The sequence below is a fragment of the Emys orbicularis genome, chromosome 3 (genome assembly GCF_028017835.1).
Source record: "Emys orbicularis isolate rEmyOrb1 chromosome 3, rEmyOrb1.hap1, whole genome shotgun sequence".
In the NCBI taxonomy this organism is placed as follows: Eukaryota; Metazoa; Chordata; order Testudines; family Emydidae; genus Emys; species Emys orbicularis.
Window position 1 is genome coordinate 203,503,519 of NC_088685.1, and position 15,736 is coordinate 203,519,254.

Here is a 15,736-nt window from a genome sequence, read left to right on the forward strand (position 1 = left end):
GTCCCCATCACCTTGGCCACTTTCCCTGCATGATGTACAAAGTTGCCCATATCTTAGTTTTTTGTCTCCGTAGAACCCTATCTTGAAAGCATTTGCTCATGCTTAACTTTGCACTATTGGAGCCACATGGGTGTAAAGTTAATAACTTGCATACGTTTTTGCAAGATCAGGGCCTTAACCTATAAGCTCTTTGGGGCACAGACTATTTTACTTGTACAACAAGATCCCAAGCATTGTCCGATTGAATGCTGTTGTATAATAATAATAAAATATTAATTCATACGCTAGCCAAAATGATCTATAAACGCACAAAAAATCTGTTTAAACAACACCGACCATTTGCTATGAAGAAAACCCACTTAAATGGTACCTAATAATAGGTCTTACTTACCATAAATTCCAGTTGAAATACAGGGGAATGCCTGTAAAAACAAACAAGAAAATGAGTTGGATTTTTGGCTTTGAACTTATTAAAACCAGTACTGTTTTTAAATGCCTATTTCTCACCACTGATAGATGCAATATTCACATAGGACAAGAGTAGGGTACAAGAAGATTGTTTTCTTCTAATACACACAGTAGAGATTGAAAAATTCAACCCCTGGGTTAGAAAACTTTCCCTGGCCAATGAAGGCCTAAGTAATGAAAACACTGCAGCGTTTCCAGCCCTTGTGGCTGTGAATGTGCCAAATGTGAACTAATTCTGTGCTATCTTCTTGAGTCTGCAGAGACACACCTACAGTTCTCCTGCTGCCCATAGTTGCACAAGGGCAAGTCTACATAGCAAAGAAAAACCCACGGCTGGCCTGTGCCAACTGACTCAAGCTTGCATGGTTCAGGCTGCGGGGCTATTTCATTGCTGTGTAGACATCTGGGCTCAGGCTGGAGCCTGGGCTCTAGGATCCTGAAGGGTGGGACGGTCCCAGGGGGCTCCAGCCTCAGCCTGGAAGTCTACACGGCAATGAAACAGCCCCACAGCCTGAGCCCGAGTTGGCTGGCGTGTGTGTAGACCTACTCCAAGCCTCCAGTTAGTCTCAAGCTTGCTATTGAGAAATGAGCACCAATTGCCAATAAAATGTTAATTTAATTCTACTTCCGCTGATTGGGAAAACTATAAGCAGCAGTGGAGAAGTAGAGCTATTCACAGGAAAGAAGGATCCAAAAAAGAGAGGCTAGCCAGGTTAGCAGAGAAATTAATACCCCATGAGCACACCTTGTAGCTGCAAGAGACCAAGGGAAGGGTAGAACAATAGATTGCAACCAAAAAAGTCAGGAACTCGGAGGATTTTTGGTAGAGTGAAGGGTGAAGAGAGAAGCCAGAAGTTGGAGGCAATGAAAAATAGCACAGACCTATTAGCTAGAAGACAATACAAAAGAGGGAGCTCTTAAGCAGTGTCCAGGGACAGTAAACTGAGAGTAAAGACAAAACGCACCCTCTTTCCCTGCAGCTGCCCACGGTTAGTCATTTTAATCCTCTGCTTGTAGGTTGCTGATACAAGTCATAAGAGAAAAATCATATATACTTGTTAGGCTGCAAACAGCCATTATAAAAGTTACACAGTCAGCAGAGAAATTCAAGGTAAAAAGGAGCGTTAGCAATATTTTACCAGTCTTTGAAAATTAAATCCTAGGATTGTTGTTCCCTTCTAAAACAACTGCCTGTAATTAACAGCTAGAGGGCTCCCTGGTAAGTTTTGGGGATGGCAGTAACACAAGCACTGCAGAAAAAAAAAACACCTGGCACTGTTTAGAGCTAAATACCACTGTTCTCTGAAAACTCAAGAGTTAAAATATTTAATAAATCATGACTGTTTCATGATTACAGGAAGCGGGCAGCTGTCACTGACGGACCTCAGACACCCCATTTTCTTTTATTACAGTATGTTATCATCAGAATAGCTGGGAACTTTTCCAGCATTTTGAAATCATGCTGGGCTTGTGTGCCATACTCAATACATATCCATTGTTGCTAACATTTAAGATTTTTTCCTAGGGACAATTTTCCGAATAAAGCAGAGGCCTGAGAATACTTGGCTCCCAGATGCTAGAGAATTGTATGTGCAGGCCAGGGAATTTAGGGGTTTTATATTATAAACATCAAAGCCCTAACAAAGATAAATTTTTTCAAGCATTTGCTGTCATGCCACAAAATAAATAAATAAACAAACAAATAAATAAATAGGGCTGTCGATTAATCACAGTTAACTCAAAAAAATTAATTGTGATTTAAAAAATTAATCGAGATTAATTGCACTGTTATACAATAGAATACCAATTGTAATTTATTCAATATTTCTGGATGTTTTTCTACATTTTCAAGAATATTGATTTCTATTACAGCACAAAATATAAAGTGTACAGTGTTCCCTTACAAATATTTGCAATGTAAAAATGATAAACAAAAGAAATAGTATTTTTCAAGTCACCTCATACAAGTACTGTAGTGCAATCTCTTTATCATGAAAGTGTAACTTACAAATGTAGATTATTTTTGTTATATAACTGCACTCAAAAACAAAAATAATGTAAAACTTTAGAACCTACAAGTCAACTCAGTCCTACTTCTTGTTCAGCCAATCACTAAGACAAACAAATTTGTTTACATTTACGAGAGATATTGTTGCCTGCTTCTTATTTACAATGTCACCTGAAATGAGAACAGGCGTTCGCGTGGCACTTTTGTAGCCGGTGTTGCAAGGTATTTACATCCCAGATATGCTAAACATTTGTATACCCCCTCCAGGCTTCGGCCACCATTCCAGAGGACATGCTTCCATGCTGATGACGCTCGTTAAAGAAGTAATGCATTTATTAAATTTGTGACTGAACTCCTTGGGTGAGAATTGTATGTCTCCTGTTCTGTTTTACCTGCATTCTGCCATATATTTCATGTTATAGCAGTCTCAGATGATGACCCAGCACGTTTGTTTTAAGAACACTTTCACAGCAGATTTGACAATATGAGATTTCTAAAAATAGCTGCAGCACTCGACCCAAGGTTTAAGAATCTGAAGTGCTGTCCAAAATCTGAGAGGGACGAGGAGTGGAGCATGCTTTCAGAAGTCTTAAAAGAGCAACACTCAGATGTTAAAACTACAGAACCCAAACCACCAAAAAAGAAAATCAACCTTCTGCTGGTGGCATCTGACTCAGATGATGAAAATGAACATGTGTTGGTCCATTCTGCTTTGGATCATTATCGAGCAGAACCTGCCATCAGTATGGAGGCATGTCTTCTGGAATGGTGGTCGAAGCATGAAGGGACAGATGAATCTTTAGCATAACTGGCATGTAAATGTCTTGCGACGCCAGCTACAACAGTTCCATGTGAACACCTGTTCTCACTTTCAGGTGACATTGTAAACAAGAAGCGGGCAGCATTGTCTCCCAAAAATTGTAACCAAACTTGTTTGTCTGAGTGATTGGCTGAAGTAGGACTGAGTGGACTTGTAGGCTCTAGAGTTATACATTGTTTTATTTCTGAATGCAGGGGGTTTTTGTACATAATTCTACATTTGTAAGTTCAACCTTCATAATAAAGAGATTGCACTATAGTACTTGTATTAGGTGAATTGAAAAATTATTTCTTTTGTTTTTTACAGTGCAAATATTTGTAATAAAAATAAATATAAAGTGAGCACTGTACACTTTGTATTCTGTGTTGTAATTGAAATCACTATATTTCAAAATGTAGAAAAAACATTTAAATAAATGTTATTCTATTATTGTTTAACAGTGCGATTAATCGCTATTAATTTTTTTAATTGCTTGACAGCCCTATAAATAAACAAACTCTACTATGCTCCCTGCCTCATCAATTGCACTGTGATATGTATGTGATGTTTCACTACACATGAAGAGAAAGAAAAAAAAACTACCCACAACAGCAGCTGAGCAAGAGGAGATGAAGGGACATAACAACGATAGAGCAAAAATACATATAAATCGACAGGACTACCTGGAGAGTGAGATACCTGTCAGCCCAATCACCCCAGCAAAATTTATATTCACACTGGGTGAGAGGTGAAGCAGTCCCAGCTTACTGGCCAGAGCACTAGCTGCTCAGGATGGAGGTTCAAACCCTGGGACAGCCCTTTAACATCCAGTGCCTTGGTCATTATTCAACATCGAAGCAGGGCATATATAGACAAACATTTTCAAACTTGGTGCTGGAAGCGAGGTACCTAAGCCCATATCAGTGCCTTAAAATGCATCTTGCTGTCTTAATGTTGTTAACTACCAAATTAGTCTATCAAGTAAGATATACACAAAAAGGGGACAAATATTCAAAGTACTTAATGCTCAGGTAAGGCACAGATTTTCTTCTTAGTTTACCTAAAATTGAGACTATTTACACCCTCTTCGCTCTGATTTTGTACAGAAAACTGATAATTAAATATAAGAAAACTGTATGAAGAGTTTAGTTTCAGTGTAGCAACTTGTCAGGCAGTTTGTGGGTGCATGGTAACTTTTTCTGATTGAACAGGTCAGACCATTGAATAATTATGTCTTGTAAATAAAAACTGGAGCCTAAGCCTGCACTACAGAACAAGGAAATAATCAGTGCTTCCACTGTAACATCGGGTGTGGGGAGATAAGCCCCAAAGTCCAACTTTAAAGACACAATGGGGATGCAAAATATTAATTTGAGAGTAAAATTCACTCAGGTGTGAAAGGCCTGATGCCATCACCTACATCCCAACGTGGCTGGGAAGGAAAGGAGCATGGGTCAAAGAGCTATGAACGTGCTGCATTACCTTCTCCAGTAGGTGGTCTTTGCATGTTGCAGAGGGTGGTCTCTGTGTTAGATCCACACCAGATGAAACCATAATGATTGGGTCTGGGGCAGGTTAGGTTTGGGATCAAAGGATCCACATTTATGGAGATCTATTGGCCTGTAACCCATACGTATCAATTAGTTGACTTGATAATGCGGTAATTTGGCAGTAATCTGTAAGAATATCAAATCCAATCAACTAAGCTCTAGGAACTGAATTGTATTCTCTTTCAGAAATAGTAAATATACAAGACGGAGCTTAAATTTCTCCTATATATTACTGCCAAGCTATTCTGTGAGCTGCACTAAGACAGCTAATGGATACAAGCTTCTCTTATATTGAAAATGAATATATTTTTCTTGCTTCCCCGTTAAGACTGTGCAACAAGCTTGGATCATCATCAGAGTTCGAACCCAGGACCTCCATTACAGCAGCACAGACCAGTCCCACTTGAGCTAAAGAAATAACTCCATGAGCCAGTAGTAATAAGCTCTTATTCAGCAACTAGAGGGAGACACAACACACACCATGCCAATTGTGGGTTACAAATGCATGATTACATTTTACTTTTCTCCCAACGGTATGTCTGGGGACCTGCACCTCTGAGTCAGACTGGATTTTGCCTCCAGCAGAAGAAACCAAAGCCTTACTACAGAAATGGTCTCATGCTCTTTCCCTCTCTTATTACACTCATTATGTGATGCCATCTTTGCTTCCCACCTCTGGTCTTACATTGATCATAGCTCAGGAGAAACCCAGAATCTGTCCCAAAGTCTCAGATATCTGCTCTCACGCTTGCTCTGGATCCCTAGCCAACATGAAGCAACATAGAGGGGAAAGGAAAGGAAAGAAAAGGAACCATTCTTTATTTAGTCATACAGGAAGACATTATTTCAGAGCTAATGCTTGCTTTATATTTAACCAGGGAATTAATTAGGGCATAATGATTAAGAAAGGAGATGTCTAATGGAAAGATTATGTTTCTCTGTCTTTCTTAAATATATATATATATATATATATATATGTATATATATATACACACACACACACACACACTTAAATAAAGAGGAACAGAATTATAGTCGATAATTCCTACTCGCAACGATTGCAACTTACAGCCTGAAAAATATTTAGCTTTGTAGTTTGTACCCCATCAATCACAATGAATCAGTCTATTAAGGAAATGAGAAATAGAACAGAAATAATGCTTATAGTTACAGAGCTCAGGCTAAAGTGGCTGCATACCTTGTACTAATGAAAAAAGGAGGGAATGGCTGTAACACTCGCTAATAGGGGACTCTAAAATCCAGTGTTTTTTTCAGTTTCAAAATTAAAGATATAATGGTTTCAGATGATTGTTTCCTCTTTCAAATCTCCCCTATGGAGCAGTGCTGGAGACTGCGGGACAATGGTAGTCAGCAGCAGAAGATACAGGTCTCCTCTCCTGCCTTGTCCTATATTCCTGAATAAATTACGAAAAAAGATTGAAATATCCTGTAACAGCATGGCACACACCTCTCACAAGCACCCCCTTCTGGTCGGTTGTGTCTGCAGTCTTTAGACCAGTCCTGGCCCTGGCATCGGGCCATAATCCCAGGGCTTCCTCCCTGGAGGCAATGGTTTCACCCTCTTAGTCTGTTCAGTCTCCTTCTGGGGGTTTACTGCTGGCCAGTTGTAGGCCCTTTCCCAGTGGCCTATGTGGGGGGATCCAGGCCCACACACTACTCCAGGTCCACCCACTACTCCAGGTCCCAGTCCAAGAACCCTAAGAATAGCAGTTATGCACCACCGTGTCCATTTACCAAAACTGTCTTCAGTTCCCCGGACCATTTCCCCACAGCCCCAGCCTTCACCGATACCTTATCCTTAACTCAGGGTCCTTCAGGGCCAGCCAGGAGCTTTTCCTTGCTCCCCCGGTCCCTACTAGCACTGAGCTGTCATTGTGCTGCAGTTCCCTTTGGCCAGCCAAGAGCACTCCTCTAGCTCAGTAAGGAACTTCCTGTCTTGGGCTCTGCAGCTCCTTTTCATAGAGCCCTCCTGGGCCCTGATTGACTGCTCCCTGCATCCTCTCTGATTGGCTGGAAGACCTCTCCACTTATCTGGGAGGAGTGTGGCAGGACCCTGAGGCCTCCAGAAGGGGGCCTCTGGGCCTAATCCACCCTCTCACATACCTAGTGGGGGCTTCCACCAGCTGCTACCAGGTCCTCTTTGCCCCAAGCCTCCTAGTCCAACACTGCCCAAGACATATGAAAGGAAAATCATCAGTGATTATTTGAAACTAACATATATATCAGAAGGCAGGAATCTGGGGTGCAACGGACATGGAGTCCTTACCAGCACAGCACAGACACCAGCCAGCTCTGCAACTTCTTTGCAGCAAACACAGACAGCACCATCCTCCAGCTTCCCTCATGCCTGAGCAGATTTAGCACCTGCATGAAGAATAGCTGGCTGAAACTAAGGCCAGGCAAGATGGATCTAATTTAAGGTCTTGTTGCTGATTGTTTAGGTACTAATTGGACTGGGCCACAAAGCGTATGTCTACACTGCAATTAAAAACTCACAGCTGGCCCATGCCACCTGACTCAGGCTTGCAGGGCTTGGTCTAAGGGGCTATTTAACAGTGGTGTAGACGTTTGGACTGGGACTGAAGCACAGGCTCTAGGACCCTGCGACGGGGGGTGTGTGTGTGTCCCAGAGCTCAGGCCAGTGGTGGGCAACCTGCAGCCCAACAGGGTAATCCGCTGGCGGGCTGCGAGACAGTTTGTTACATTGACCGGCCTCAGGCACGGCCATCTGCAGCTCTCTGCGTCCCTCGCCGCTTCCCGTAGCTCCCATTGGCCGTGCACGGTGAACCGTGGCCACTGGGAGCTGCAGGGGGCTGTGCACGGTCGGTGTAAACAAAGTGTCTCGTGGCCCGCCAGCGGATTACCCTGACGGGCCGCGTGCAGCCCGCAGGTTGCCCACCACTGGCTCAGGCTGTACCCTGAGCCAGAATGTCTACACCGCAACTAAACAGCCCAAGTCAGCTGGGTGTCTAAATTCAGCATGGAGGATATTCGGATATCTCAGGGATTGCCTCATTCCCCATGTCCAAAATCTAGTATTGAATCTGTGTGCATTCATTAAAGGCACTAGATCTGACTGTGCATGGGGGGAATCTTGCAAATTCTAGGTGACTGGATTTTCTTTACAGCTATACCCTGAGAGACAGATTAGAGAATTTCATTTCTTTAAGGTGTTGTTACAGCCATCATCACATTCTTTCATTTCCATTCAAAAAATACACTTCCGCTCTTACATTGTTTAGCAGCCTCTGGATAGTTTTTTTTTTTAAATGACTATGTAGCCACAACACAATCATTATCTTGCTTTCTGTTTCTATCATGAATCTGCAAACATCTGTGAATGGAGCTACAGGCTGTACAAAATTCTAGCTAGTTATTTCTGAATACCAGTCTTAGTGTTCTCTCTGGCCATTACATAGATGAACTTTGTGGTCTCAGCTCACTCCCTCATAAAGAAATGATCATAGCATAAAACCAGCAGATATACTTTTGTAAACTATTACACAGCTTTTATTCACCACTTAGGAGAGACCCATGTCTGAGATAACATTTTGACTAAATTTTCTCTTGCTCCTACGGAGGCAATTTAGCCTTGATGCCAGGTTAAAATTATTGGCAGTGCAGTAACGGGGAACTCACACCCTGGGTGTCTAGAAAGTACAATATTTGGATTATGGACAAAAGTCTTTATTCTCCAGAACTCCCACAGTTCTACCCTTTTCTGGGCATAATGATATCTTTGATTTCAGTAAAAATGCAATTTCAAAGAAGGAAAATTTAATTCCTATGATCATAATTAAATGTTTCTCATCTTAATTAAAGATGCTATAAATGCAAATCATCAACTTACATTCAACAGCTCTGCTTCTAAGACAGATCGTTTTGCTTTATTTATTTTGGAGCTGGTGAAAGATGCTAGATTGAAAACACTGAAAATTGGATAACTCTGTTCCCAGAAGAGGTACAGCATAAACAAAGGCAATGCAAACTTCCTCTTAATGCTTTGCCAGTATGCTTCCACTCTGATCTAGAGAGATTAGGCCCACTGGAATCAGTGGAATGAATTCAACAGTTTACAATAGGGATTAAATTAGTTGAATATCTTTAGTAGATGAGCATGGAAGACCAGTCTCGACCACCATTTAGTCTATAGTTTCTCTGCTAAGACTGCAGCTAGTGATTAATTAGGACCAAATGTCATCGTGTTTAGTTATGGGATTTACAGTGGTTGCCATAAAAAGGTTAGCATCTGCTCACAATTATTGCACTGAGCTATTCAAGGCTTGTCTATATGGCATGGCAATACACAGTAGGGTGTGCATTAACAGTTCCCTACTGTGCACTAAGGAACTTATAGTGCATGCCAGCAGGGTCTATGTGGGCCAGTTAGTGAGCAGCACATTGGTGCACATTAGAATTCATACATCCCCAGTGTGCATTGCAGCACTGCATGGACAAGCCCCATGATACTAGTGTCAATACTTTTTCCATGCACATGGGAATAACTTTGGTGCTCTGATAACACTCTGTGCGGGATAAGTTTTCATTGGTGACCAGTACAGGTATGCACATGGTCTCAGATTAAGGTAAGCACTGAAACACATGCTACATTTTAACCACATGCTTAAGCGCCCTTCCTGAATAGAAATGCTTTCCTGAAACAGGGCCACTAAGAGGAGATGTCCAATAAAAAAATAAGCAATATGGACTTGCATGTACAAACAAAAAAATATTTTAATTAAGCAAAAATAGGGAGATATGGTGGAGTAGCAGTACAAGCAAACTTAGGCCTTGACTACACTTGGAGGGTTTTATTAGTGTAGGTATACTAGTATAGTTAAACAAGCCAAACCCTCCTGATATGGTTGCAACTTATACAGTACCAATATAACTCATGCTAGTTGGAATAAACTACACCAGAGTAAGCCAGTTATACCAGTACAACTGCATCTAAATGAGGGCAGGTAGGGGGATAGCAAAAAAAAAAAAAATCACACCTCTAACTGAACTGACACAGCTATATCAATACAGCTTTTAAGTATAGACCAGGCTTTTCTGTGGGACTAAACATTTCACCTTCAGTTTGAGGATAATTTGGACTATTTGATCCCTGGCAGGATAAAATTTGTTGCCTTTATGAAAACACAAATACACTGTATATGTCCACTAGGAGCTTATTGTACTAAAACCAACCATTTATTTTCATAGGCCACTATAGAACAGTCACTTAGCAATGACTATGGGTCACTACATTCCGTGGTCAAACTCAAACCAGTCAGACTCCATATCCCATTACAAATCCTCAGGCTCATCCCATCCTGACAAAGAGCATATAAAATGCAATCACTTTCTTAACACTTAGGATTCTAATCTGTCCTATGGTACTGAAAGTCATCTGGGCTAATCATTTTCTTGGGCTTGGGTAAGCTACTATGTGGCACTTTGATGGGCAGGAAGGCGAGTTTGTGACCGGAAGGAGAAAGGGTTCCTGTTTGAAGAATCCTGTGTTACATATTCTGTATAAGAAGCATCGTCACATTTTTGTTGTTACGGTTTCAAAGAATGTGCATTCTTTCTAATGGGCTTGATTGTCAGGAGGTCAGACTAGATGACCATATTGGTCCCTTCTGACCTTAAAGTCTTAAAGTCTATGATTGTAATTTTACAATGTACCCCGAGTAAGGGACCTTGCATAGTTCTGCCACCTCCAGAGCACACCAGAAAACAAATGATGACTCAGAGATCCATAATTCTTCCCCTGCTCCCCAATTGTTCTGCACAGGGAGTAAATTTGTTTGCCCCTTTTGCAGAGCAAAATACTCCCCTTTGTACACCCACCCAGCTGGCTACCATGGAGTTAGCTAGAAGGATGAACCAGACTGTCAGTTTGCAATCTAGCTCACGGTAAAGGGCCGTGTGCTGTTTCAGTCTTACATTTCATACTTTCCTAATGTTACTTTTCCATGTAAGCAACTGCTGTACTTTTCATCGGTGTGTTATGAGATTGCAATTGGGAGGGAACAGGATTCCCATGACTGTACTTAGGAAGGGTGGTGATCCGCTAAGCAATTTTGATATTTAATTGTGGTCCATGAAATGAAAAATTTGAGATCCTTTGTCCCAGAGCTCACCAGCAGTCAGACATTCTCTCCTCATCACATAAAGAAAACAATATAAACTGGTGTCATAATGTTCATGGATACTGACAAGAAACCTGAGCAAGATAAACTGCTGATGCCTAAATCACTATAAAATGTACTTGTCCATAGCTCAGGTGGGAGAGAAACAGTATATATCATGAGTACACTTCTGAAAATAATCTAAGTGACTTGGGAGCCTAATGGTAAACATTTCAAAAGCACCTAAGTGACTCAGGAAATCTAAGTCCCATTTTCAAATAACTTAGGGCTGTCCTCAAACTGCTCTACATTACTGTGGAGTAGGAACCTTTTAGTTTGCGTCCATGGCATCCAGAAGGGGGAGTTACAGCACAGCACTTTGCTACACACTGCTATTCAGACCCCCTTAGGGTATGTCTGCACTACCTGCCAGATCGGCGGGCAGCGATCGATCCAGCGGGGGTCTATTTATCACGTCTAGTCTAGACGCGATAAATCAATCCCCGAGCGCTCTCGTGTCGACTCCTGTACTCCAGCGCTGCGAGAGGCGCAGGCGGAGTCGACAGGGGAGAGGCAGCAGTCAACTCACCGCGGTGAAGACACCATGGTAAGTCGATCTAAGTACGTCGACTTCAGCTACGTTATTCACGTAGCTGAAGTTGCGTAACTTAGATCAACACCCCTCCCCCCCCCAGTGTAGACCAGGCCTTAGTCCAAACTGTGGGACAGTGTAAACATAGCCTTACTGCCTTAGGCTCTTAGGTACCTACGTTTCATTGAAAGTCAATGGGACTTAGGTGCCTAAGTCACTTTTGAATATCGGGTTCAGGATCCTAAGTCATTTAGGTGCTTTTAAAAATGTTACTCTATATAACATATGACTCACCAAGGCCACATGACACAACGCCATAAACTATAGGATTTATGTGCCAACTCTGTGTTAAAAAAAAAAGCTGTGCAAAACCAGCATATAGTAAATATGTTACATTGCATCTTTTCAATACCATCATGCATTTCAAGAGCTCAGTTTGCAATGTTTGTTCTAGAATCATTACAATTGCAAATTCAATCCGCTCCCCAATCTCATCCTATCTCCAATTAAATGTCATCCTGATTCTTTTTTAGAAAATTCTTCCAACCCTGTTTGGAACTAAATATGTTAAATACAAATCCAAGTTATTTCCAAACTTTTGTCGCCTGTCATGATTTCTATTTTTATTATCATTATAAATTGTAATTTAATGAATAACAAAGCTTACGTTCACACATTATTCAGAGAAAATGTATTAACAAAATCCTTTGATGCAATTTGATACACCGAAAGTGAAGGGAAAAATTAAATGGAAGAATGAATATGAGAATGTTTAAAATTCCATCTTGATTATGCCCTAATAATCAGTATAGCCCAGGTTAGGAAGTTTATTAATCTGTCATTAAAGGATATAGGAAGAATAATTTCACTGGAAATAAGAGTGTGTTTTTAAGTAGGCTGGATCCACCACAAATCGGTCCATGTTGTCTCCCTGAGTCATACAGTGGTCTAGAGCCAGATTTTATCCTCACATGTCCAGGAACAAATTCCAGTGACTTCCATGGGACCACGGGTAAGTATTTGAGGTAAACACTTCACCACCTGTCATATTCCTATATTTTGTATCAAGATTCTCCATTGTATCTCCAGTTACCAGACAAGACAGAAAGAAAGCTAACACTGAACAGCACAAGGAAGATTAACCCAAAAGGTAAACAAACTAAGCAGTGGTGATTAATAAATAAATAAATAAATAACCAGCCTGATGATTTGGTGGCAATTGATTACTGACAGAAGATAGGGGCCTGAGCCACAGCCTATTGAACTCGATAGAAAGATGCCTATTGACTACAATGGGTTTGTGTTAAGCCCACCAAGCTTCCCTAAAGCTACATAGCTAAAATTACACAACTCTGAAACAAATTTTCTTCACCTTTTAAGATAATCTCCACAGGTTTTCTTTGCTGGACATACTCAAAGATAAATAGAAATATGACTCTCAGACAAATATTTACAGGTCTCGGTATCACAGAGTTCTTTGCCTTCCATAAAGCTCAGCTGCTGAAAGAAGTCACCCCTAGAGGTTAAGAGGACCAGAAGGACATCTTAAATGTTTAACTATTCAACCAGGCTTAACTGGGGATTTTTTTTCTTCAGTGAGTAGTTGCCACTAAAAGCAACAAAGGGATAAAGAGAGTTTCTTTTGTTTTATTTCTGTTGGAATTATTATACTCTGCACCAAGACCATTCAAGGTCAATGGTAAGAATGTGAAGGGGGAAAAAAAAGATACCAAAATAAATAAAGTTATTTGTAACAGAAGTATATTTTAGCACTACAGTGATTGTGAATAGAATATTGCGAACAGGGAAGATGGCCTGTTGCAATCAAATATACAATATGGTAAAATATTCCAGGAGCACTATTGGGTAGCTGCTAAAGCTATTTGTAAGGAATGTAACTGGTCAAATAATATTAATCAAATAATTTATTTGAAGAATCTCACAACAGTTTTGAATGTATTGATTTTAAATTATGTTGAATATAAACATCGATGTATTTATCCTCCCAACGCTCTGCGAGGTAGGGAAGTACTATTATCCTCATTTTGCAGATGGGGAAATGAAGCACAGAGAAGCTTGCCGAAGATCAGCAGAGGAAGCTGTGGCTAAGTCCGGAACTGAATTCACTTCTCCTGAGTCCCAGTCCAACACCTTTAACCACAAGAACATCCTTCCTACCTATCCAATGAAAAGTCTACCCCAAGCCTAGCGCTCTCCAGCTTAATAAGACCACCACACATGGCAGTCAGACTCATGGGAATGATGGCAAAGGCTACGTCACAACTGAATGGGGAAGCATTTTAACACTGGGCTGTCTATCCCGTTGCTTCTTTTCCCTGCCTGACCTCTGAAGCGCAGCTATTAGCATCTTCCTCTGGTCCACAAACCCAAGCAAGGGGATACACAGCCCTTCTCCTATAAAATCACAACCCAGGGGAGCAAAGAGATCCCCTAGATTTGAGGAGGTTTGTTTTTTGTTTCTCTTTCTGCAGTGAGCAGAACTTGCTTCTGAGTAAGCCTGTCATTTGTAGAGTCAGATTTCACGGTGTTCTGCAGCTTGCAAAGCACAGAACTAAATTCAGCTAAATTCTTCTGTGCTCTATGTGCACAGGCCTCTACATGCTCTATTTTTTACAGAGAGGCACATACCAGCACTTCTACACGTGCAGGCTTCTGTAGTGTTTTGTAAGTCATGGTGTTATACTGGAGATGGTGCAGACCTACATGTCCCCAGCAGAGCAACAGAAGACACTGGATTTTAGGAAGGCACAATACCTCCTCCTCCCATTGTTCTCAGGGGCAGGGAGCCCTTAAAGGAGGCATGCAGCTGTGCACACCAGAACTGCTAATTGGTACAGCGGAAGCGGAGCCATTGATCACTTGCTCTGGGAAGGCCTGCAGCACAGGGGATGCTAGATTATTCCATGTGTTTAGAAGAACACAAGCACTGCAGTTGTGGCCAGCACCTGTGCAGGATACACAAGACGGGGAAGGTACCTTGCACTCACCCTTTCCCACATGCAACTGCACAGGAGCCAGCCACAATCTGTCCCACAGCAATGTTGGCATTTCCACCCGCTTTACATGGTTTACACTTGACTGTTAATACCCTTGACAAGTTGAAATTGGGCACACGAAGTCCCAACCCAAAGCAATTTCTTGCACCATCTACTAGTCAATATTGGTTTATTTTTCTCTGCTACTTTTACAATGATACTATAAAAACACAACAGTGCTAACCCACAAGAACATATTAATGTATTAATATCTGAAATAGGAGATTTAGCGACATGGTGTTTGTTTATATTAATAGCAGTTATGCATGTAAATCCATACCTAACACTTGTCGAATATAGCCTTACTGAATCACCTAAGCCAACAAAGCTCAGAAAATATAGTTGTGCCTGGAACTGTGGTCTGACTGTGCTCTGAACTAACCTCACAGGCGGAGGATACTATATGATATTTAACATGGAGAAGTGTTCTGATTGCTTTGTGATGCCTAGGGATAATGAGGCAAATTAAGAACAGGTGACAATTCAGCCTTACCTCTAAAGGTACATCTATACATAAGGTGAGGTGTAGACACTGCATGCCCAGCTAGCACGGCTATAAATAGCAGTGTAGACAGTGAGGCACCGCTTAGGTGAATAGAGGGCCATATGCACCTAACCCCCCAGGATATATACCGTATATACTCGTTCATTAGCCCGTTCGTTTATAAGCTGACCCCCCAAGATGGTTAGGTAAAAATAGCAAAAACTGTATGACCCTTTCATAAGCCGACCCTATATTTCAGGGGTTGGCAAACTTTGGCTCCTGGCCTGTTAGCGTAAGCCGCTAGCGGGCCTGGACATTTTGTTTGCCTGGAGCGTTCACAGGCATGGAGCCCCTCAGCTCCCAGTGTCCGTGGTTTGCCGTTCCCAGCCAATGGGAGCTGCGGGGGCCCGTGCCTGCAGATGCTCCAGGTAAACAAAACAACAATGTATTAGATATTCAATTCAATGATTCCGCAGAGTTTAAAATCATCAAATTTTGGTGTAGACCCGTTTATAAGCCGACTCCACTCTTTGATGCGTCACTTTTTTACCAAAAATATTCGGCTTATGAACCGTATATACGGTACCTCACATGGCTCTCTGCATGCCCAAGCAGTGCCTCCCACATCTACACCGCTAT

At 41.5% G+C, this 15,736-nt stretch overlaps 1 protein-coding gene across 1 annotated transcript in view; it reads right to left on the reverse strand.

Moving 5' to 3' along the window:
* MACROD2 (mono-ADP ribosylhydrolase 2) overlaps positions 1-15,736 on the reverse strand; it is a 1,323,621-nt gene that overhangs the window by 409,538 nt on the left and 898,347 nt on the right. The window contains exon 7 of the mRNA XM_065401494.1: positions 392-422. Within this exon, the coding sequence (XP_065257566.1) occupies positions 392-422 (31 nt within the window). The remainder of the gene's footprint in view (positions 1-391; positions 423-15,736) is intronic.